General features: G+C 33.1%; 1 protein-coding gene across 2 annotated transcripts in view; it reads right to left on the bottom strand.

The window, feature by feature from the left end:
* LOC134232805 (E3 ubiquitin-protein ligase RNF213-like) overlaps positions 1-7,676 on the bottom strand; it is a 73,122-nt gene extending 65,446 nt beyond the window's left edge. For both annotated transcript variants that reach the window (XM_062714781.1, XM_062714782.1), the window contains exons 1-2: positions 7,597-7,676; positions 4,756-4,928 (exon numbers count right to left, since the gene is read on the bottom strand). In XM_062714781.1, coding sequence (XP_062570765.1) covers positions 4,756-4,918 — 163 coding nt within the window. In that variant the 5' untranslated portion in view covers positions 4,919-4,928; positions 7,597-7,676. The remainder of the gene's footprint in view (positions 1-4,755; positions 4,929-7,596) is intronic.
* Between the last annotated feature and the right edge of the window lie 1,169 nt (positions 7,677-8,845).

Genomic DNA, 8,845 nt, shown 5'->3' with positions numbered 1-8,845 from the left:
TTCAATGGGTGGCACTGTAGCTTTCCGGTCTATCAATATATTATGTTTTTTTTTCAGAAAGCTACAGTTCTGAAGCTAGTTGTTTGCTTTCTGTCAATTTTAAATTGGTACAATCTTATAAAAATACTGACAGGGGATTTTATACAAAAAGCTCCATAAAGGAGGTTAAGAAAATGAAAGATGCTGGAGTTTACTCTTATCCCACCTCCCGAATCAAACAATTGTCTTCTTTTTCATGTTTTTTCGCTTGGCAAATTCTTTTCAGGTAAGTTTAATTTAAAGTTAAGTTAAGATATACATTTGTATATTGTTTATAAATTTGTTTATTTAAGGTGATTTAATATAAAATAAAATAATATAATACGTTTTCCGTTCCGTTTTCCTTTCCTCGTTTTAGCAATTAGAACCCTTATCATTTTTCATTATTTTATCCATTTCAATATTAGTATGTAAATTGTGGAGAGGTGGATGGGTTAAACGATTGGGTACTAGATACACTCGTATATTTAATATCCTGACCTTGATTGACTGACACGCCCCCTCCCCCAACTGTTTTCAGTGGATACATATAACATTAAAAAAAAAAAACAATTTATCTCTGTCTGCAATGGTACATGTATTAATAACACCATTATGGTTATTCAGAAATAGTATCAAAAATTAATTTACACAGCCTCAAACAATTTTATTAATAATGTTTTGGCAAAATTTGATAGCCCCCCTCCCCCCAATTTGAATAAATATGAATCCAGTTGTAACGTGAAGCGGTCACCCATCCAAGGGTTAAACAGGCTCGCCGTTGACTTAACTTGCCTGGAATAGAGGGAGACACTACCGCATCACCAGAAAAGCTAGCTCACTGGCGAGACAGTATAAGTTCCCTATGTACTGTCCGCTACACAGTCTTTTATCGTGTTTATAGCCAGTTTTAAATTTTTACCACTTTGTACTGCAAACTAGCAAAGTTTTGGCTGCAGTAACGACTCATACTTTCTTGGGGAGGGGGGGATAGTACCCTCCCCCGAATAATTTTGCCAATATTTATCGTGGAGGGTCCTATATCGGTGGGGTACCTAAATTGGTGGCATCTCCTTTTGAGCTGATGATTTTTAATGTGAGGTCTGAACTTTATCAATATATGAATGTTACGTAACACAGTAGTTTAAAGTATGTAATGTAAAATTAAAAATATTCCTAGGAATGACGGTGTTTGGTTAACTCAAAAACACACTAAATTTATAAAACTTCAACAGTTTACACGTAGATTGAAATTACAAATTATTTTTGAATTTGTTGAGAGTATGCAATCAAATACCGGTTTGTATTCTTATATTTTCTCAAATGATGACAAAACAAGTTGCTAAGACACTAAGAAAACTATGTGCGTTTATATTGAAAATATATGATTTTAGTTAGTCATTCCTCCATGATTTTTCGATCCCTCATTTATTTCATTTTTACATGTTTCATATGTGTTTTTCTTTTCCTTTTCATATTCTGATTATGTATATCATATACTTGTCCTCTGACCTGAATGTATATGTTGCAAATATTTTTCATTTCCTCATGTACCTGAAATGGTTTGAGTGAATAAAATGATCTTGAACTTGAACGGGGCCAGGTGCCTTAAACAAAATATCGAATGTATATTTTGATTAAAAATATGTTATTATTTGATTTAATTTCCTATTCAATTGTACTTGTAAGGAAAAATTTTGTATCTGTTAATTACCATGAAATACATGTAGATTCCCCGAGGACAGAACCCTATAGAAAATATACCTACTACATGTATATGCCCAAAATAAAAAAAAACAACATCTGATGAACTTTTATCTTTTTATTACTTTCTATGGAATTCTTGGGTTTTTTTTATAGTTCATAATGTAGGTTGTCCCCCCTCCCCCACACTGAAATTGCTTCCTATGGGCCTGTTACATGTATTTGTTTATTCAAGCTAAATTGTTTTTTTTTTACATTCAAGTATCTTAAAATAAGTTTTCCCTCTTTCATAGTACAATAATACTCCACAACAACTCCCTAGGTGAAGAAAAAATGATCATACATGACTTTCTTCTTTCCATATTGACATACCTGTCACTTTTTACCCAATAATACAAAAGAGTTCCAACAAGGGGAGATAACAATTTAACTCCAGCAAATTGGTAACAAGAGTGTAAAATAAGCAAAAGAAAGTTATATGAAGTGTCCAAATCAGTTATTCCTCTTCTAAAAAATATATTAGATTAAGAATCTTCTCTTTTTCTTTGAATATCATAGAAATAATCCAAAAATATGGTAAAAGACTGTTATTTAAAATATGTGAAATTGTAGCGAAATATGGTATTTCAAAGTGAATTTACAGCATGTAGATATTATTTCCCAAGCTAAATATTTTAATACAGAGTAGACTTTAGATCATTCTTAAAGTAACAATTAATTTGATTTAATTTCAACCTTGGTCTTGAGAGAAACGAGCGTCTGAAAATGGCTAAAAAATCATACTCATTTACTTAGGATCTATAAATAGATGTGTAAAAAATAAAATATTCATTTGATTTAAGTTTTTCCTCATTAATTGTGTTAATTGGACAATGACTTTGACAATAAAACAAAATTTGAAAATAAACTGATGACAAAAGGTAACTTTTTGACTTGATCAATTTGTATACATTTTCCATTAAAGCCATATATGGCGTAACTGATCAAAAAAATATATTTTTGAAAAATACAAAATTAAGTAAAGAAATATAGTTAATACATTTAAATTAAAACTTTTCATACAATTCTGAACACGAAGAACACCTCGTTTCAACTAATAATACGATTTTATATTCTCTTTAATGTGTTATTTAAGTCTTTTGTATTTTCTTCCGAGTCGGAGAAAATTCCGAGAATCCGAATTAAATTGTGATATCTTTATAACGCAATCGACTTAGATTTTGTAATTTAGGGAAAAGTGCTATCTTTATATAAAGTAATGATACAAATAATAAGTTCTTATAATTTTAGTCTAATAATTTTCATTGTACATACGCCATATATGGCTTTAAATTTTGTGTGATTTTCGGCAAATATGCACATGAGCTGTTACTAAAAATAGATGCAGGGTTCGACATTTTTTTGTGGATATTCTGACTTCTACCTTTATGTAGAAAAATTTTAAGCCACTAAAAATTCTCAAGTTGCAACCTTTCATTTGGACGATTTTTTGAATTTTGCATGGTTTTCTCGCGGACTGGCCCTTAATATGCATTTCTCTTGGGTATGTTTCTTTTCACATTCTTAGATATCCATTGTTTTTTTCCTAAAATTTCCGTACATTGGCCGTCTTCCTGGATACCGATTTATACTTGAAAAAACAACATGTACATGAAAACGAGTCATTTTATATTCTATACCTAAAGGATGCTTGACAAATTAAACCCTTGTGTAGTCAAATTGCAATAGGCGGAGCTTGTAACTATACTTCTCCATTTCATTTATTTATACATGTAGCCTAATTCCAAGAAATTTCATAGCTTTGCAACTCTCTTTAGCCCCTAATATAGACAAGACACGCTCATACCAAAAAAGCACTTTAATTTAATCGTTGATGTTATAACCTCTCATTTTAGCAGGTACCTATATAATAACATTAATAATGGTATATAGTTCAGGGACTGTAGATGTAAAATTATTTTTTGAACAAATAGTACAAAATCTGTTTATAACTATGTGTATTTCGTTTTTTCTAGGCTCCTTCAATTTAACTCTGTCCATCAAACCAATCGGCTTTGAAAAGGTTGTCCAATAAGCGAGGACATTGCTTAACGCTGATCGGAAAAAAAGAGCGAAAATAAGCATTTAACTGAAATCTATGAGGCGCTGTTTTGGTATTTTCTGGCAAATAAGGGATATCACCTATTCGAATTAGTGATATCACTCGTTCAAATTTTAAATTGGTGATGTCGCCTATTGGAAATGAATAGGTGATATCACCTATTCGTGCTGAAAAGGTGTTATCACCTATTTATGCTGAAAAGGTGATATTACCTATTCGAATAGGTGATATCACCTATTCAATTTGAAATTGGTTATATCATCAATTCGAACTGTTGATGTCGCCTTTTGGAAATCAATAGGTGATATCACCAATTCGTGCTGAAAGGGTGATATCACCTATTTATGCTGAAAAGGTGATATCACCTAATCGATTAGGTGATATCACCTATTCAATTTGAAATTGGTTATATCATCAATTCGAATTGGATATATCACCTATTTGTATTATTTACAACAAGAAATATTGAATGCTCCCTAGACATGTAGGTGGAATCTCTTTTTCGAATAGGTGATATATGTATCACCTATTTAAAATCTGAATTATGTGACATCGCTTATTCGAATAGGTAATAAAACTTATTAGAATTGGTGATATCAAAAATTGAATATAGGTGATATCACCAATTGAATATAGGTGATATCACTTATTTGAATAGGTGACGTCACTTTTTGGCAGTAAATACCTAAACGGCGCCTCATAGAAATCTGTTATATCAGGTTTAATCTGTGGGCAGGGCTTGCAGCTGCTAAACCTCATGGTTAATCGTAGCAGTGCCGTCGTCAGGACCCAGCAAAACAAATAAAACTATGCAAATATGAATTATAAAGATACAGCAACATGCAGGAATAATAATTGTTTTATATATATGTAGTATTTAAATTTAAGCTTATATTTTTTTTAAATAAAACTTGCAATTAAATCATCCATACCATCTAGAGGATGCCTTTCTGCAGAAACAGGAGTTTGTGTAAACCATTTTGGATCAACTTTCTTTTCACATGCTGGGCATCTTTTATACCAAGATAAAAGGTCAACGTCGCACGTTCTTCCATCTTCTCCCTTTGTAGGGCATTTCACTTTTATTTCATCCATTTATCTCCATCTACGGCACCAAAGGTAAATTTATAATTCATCTAAGTTATGTTTAGATAGCTACAATAACTACGAGGGCGGGGTATTGGCCAGAGATCTTGTATTGCGATGTATTCGATATTTTAAACAGCAGTGCAGTATTTTCAGCGTTATTTAAATGGCATTGTACATAACTTAGCTGCAGAAGTGTAGCTCTCCGAAAAAAAATTAGATAATAGTAATTTTAATAATATATAATAGACTGGAGAGCTACAGTTCCACAGGTCGAGACCACTACCTTATATAGAAGGCAATTTTCAACACGTGACGATGTCTTCGTCACGCCCGTTCTCCAATCAAGTGAAAGAGTCCCAAAGCATAACAGTCTACCACGTGTTTACGATTCAATGGCTACACGTGGTTTTCGTCGGTTTACTGCACAAAATTTAACTCGTCAACGGAAAAACTGTAGAGCTTCTTTATAACTATATAAGACCGAAATTGAAAGATTATATTATAAAGACACTGCTCCATGCTCACATTTAATACTGGGGTTGTTTTAGATGATTAACAGTTGCTTCGAATATCGTACAAACGCTTTGACTTTTGCATATACATAAAACACTTTCTGATAATATTGAGGGGTTAAATAATAATTGCACACTTTCTCCTGCTGTCTAAAAACAAGGACAACGATAGCACTTATGTGTCTCTTTGAACAAAGATAATACTATACTAGGCCGATGTATTATAAGTTGATATAAGGCTTCATAATGCAAATTTTGTAAATGTGAGCATAAAAATGAAAGATTATGCATCATTTTAAATATTTCTTTCACAAATTTCAAAAAAGAATTGAAAATAAGTTTCCAAGGGACAATTCAAGTTGCCTTTAATTTTCAACACAGCTATAGGTACTTGTAGTAGCCCACAATGCATTGCGGCTCATTCAGCAGTAGGTAAAGTAAACATATTAGCTAATTTACATGCAAATTTATTCTGACGTCAGACAATCTAGTGGTCTCGACCTGTTCCGCCCATCGCAAAAAAAAAAAACAGTATATTTTTTGCGCACAAAAATTTGCGCTTGATTCTGGATTAATTCTTCCAAATTCTCAATCTCCCATGCGCCCGCGTGGCGCAGTGGTTAGAGCGTCTGTTCTAAAGTCGCGAAGTAAAGATTCAATCCTTACGTCGCGGGTTCGAATCCCACTGCGGGACGTGGAGACCGGTCCTTCGGATGAGACCGTATAAACCGAGGCCCCGTGTCGCAGTAGGTGCTGGCACGATAAAGATCCCTCACTGCTCAAAGGCCCTGAGTGCCGAGCATATAGGACAAAATTTGTAGCCCTCCACCGGCAAGTGGTGGCGTCTCCATATGAGTGAAAAATTCTCGAGAGGGACGTTAAACAATATACAATCAATCAATCAATCTCCCATGCAGAGTTGTCGTTCGTTCCTCTCTCATACACATCTCCCATGCAGAGTTGTCGTTCGTTCCTCTCTCATACACCTCTGCGATGGGCTCACGTCAAGATTTTTGACATAACCTATAAAACGTGCTATTTGAAGGATCGTTTCAATTTAAATTAATAGTTTTGTATTGATTTAGTCAATATCTATCTCAAAAATCAGACATAATCATAGAAATTGAATTATTATGAATTAAAACAAACGCACTATTTCTCGTGTTTAACACTGTGTATACGCGAGCCAACGACAGAGGTGAATGTATGAGCCGATGATAGAGAGTGCCAAATTCTTACCTCAATTGCAAAAAATCTAACTTTCCAAAAAGTTTTTCAAAAATATTTTTACGGAGAGCTACAGTTCTGCAGCTATACATAACTATGATACGTAACCGGAAGGGAAAAAAAATCATGTTGACTTCATTACAGTTACACAGTGAAATATACCTACATGAAGGCCTATACAACAGCTTCTGTCTTATGGTTTGGCTCAATCACAAAACTTTCTGACAACTTTCCTTTACATATAATGATAATTACTAGAGTATATATTAATATTACAATGTATTGCAATACGATATTTTTGTCAATGTTTTGCATTTTATCGAAATATCGATATTTTTGCCCAGCCCTAATAACTAAAATTAATAATTATCTTTTGTAAGTGTCTATGTGCTAGATTTTTTTTCATTTATTGTGTTACATCCAACTTACTGATAGTTCTCAATTCGCTTTTTAAGAATTCTTTTATATATAAAATTGTGAAACTTGTTGTAGAGTATGTAAACAGTTTGGTTTTTAAGGACATTTCAAACGTCGTATCATAGCCCACACACTCGGCCATCCCACCCTTGTTTTACATATTTAACCCCCAACAGGCATGTTGCTTTTAAACGTATAGCTAGTCAATAAATGTGTTTGTATGCACTATGTACAATTAAATGAGTATTTTTCGATTCAATTTGGTTCACTACAAATAAAAACATAAGACAAAATAGGACAGCTTTTATACTACATTTCTAATACCAGTACATATGAAAGGAGACGAGGGTATATCTGCTGAACCTCTAGGACATTTCTTGTCCGCATGTAGGCCTACATACGATTTAATATTCTTTCCCCAAAAAAGTTTTGATAACATTAAACAGTTAATTAATACATGAGTACGAAGAACAGCTAATATTTTGAGGAAAGAATTACAGTACTTTTACGTAAATGAAAACATCTTACCTAATCGGAATCCATTTTACAATACTGTTGAATAAACATTTTTTTTATGTATATATCGTCATTCTTTGGAGGCACATCCCGGTACGTTACTACATAATACATTACAGATATACAATTATAATAATATTCTCTTTCTAAACATAATGAAACCATGAGAAAATACACGAGTTATTTCAAAAAATCTTTTCCTTTGGCTAATCAATTGTGCACTATTAAATGAAATATACACAAATATTCCCCTGATTAACCCCAAACTGTTGTTATAGTCATTTTTTAAAAGTCAGCTAAAACGAAAGTATGATTCCTTGAATATAAACTGAAACTTAAAAGTCAATCAATAGTATAGGTTTAGCTATAATGTGCAGGAATCACTGACTATGTTGCACACGGGTGATCTATGTACCGATACTGGCGATAGAGATCAGTTGGGCGTATTCTAATAGGGCCTATATTTTTTATTTAACATAAAACAACAAACAACAACAACACACCACCACCCCCACCACCCAAAAAAAGAACAACAAAGAAAATGAAACGATAAAAATACTGAAATGTTTCCTTTAATATACAAAACAAAACATATACAAAGTTTTTTTATTTACAGATTATTAGATAAATGAAGAGTGGTGTGGGGAGTTCACCGACGGGGCTAGAACACATGTGCTTAATTGAGGACAGGACACCCCCCTTCGATATTGACCCCTGGGCCTTTCCGACTTTTTTCTCATAAATAAGCTTTCATTGACATATCTGCGATAAGATCTCCTAAAACAAATGTTTGATAAAATCTACCCTACATTATATATATATAAAATTCACATTAATTTATATAAATAGAGTGGGTAGAAATTTTTATAAAATTTTGTTAGTGTAAGCAAATTTTCCGAGTTGATAGACTGTACATATATCATAAATGCGTCATGTGAAAAAGGTCTACAAGGCCCGGGGGTCTATATGGGGGAAGGGGAGGGGGCCGGGGTCCTGTCCTCAAGCACCTGTGGGCTAGAAGAGGTAAATGTGTTGTACATTTTGCAAATGCTTATTTTTATGCCCACGTAAACGAAGTTTCGGGGATATATATACTCCCCGTCAATGAAAACGCAACACTCTAATTTTAGGGTGGAAAGTATATACGGGAAATAACTATGTACCAAAAAAGTTAGGACATCTTTTACTTTGCCAGATCAGTTATTTAATGGTTGAATGGTTTTCATTCCATTATCAAAAGTTGATTTTTTAGTCCTCTTAA

This window comes from Saccostrea cucullata, unplaced genomic scaffold (genome assembly GCF_032062105.1).
Source record: "Saccostrea cucullata isolate Sc308-1 unplaced genomic scaffold, CSIRO_AGI_Scuc_v1 ctg190, whole genome shotgun sequence".
Taxonomy (NCBI): domain Eukaryota; kingdom Metazoa; phylum Mollusca; class Bivalvia; order Ostreida; family Ostreidae; genus Saccostrea; species Saccostrea cuccullata.
The sequence above is the reverse complement of the archived record's forward strand: the minus strand, read 5'-3'. Positions and strand labels throughout refer to the sequence as shown.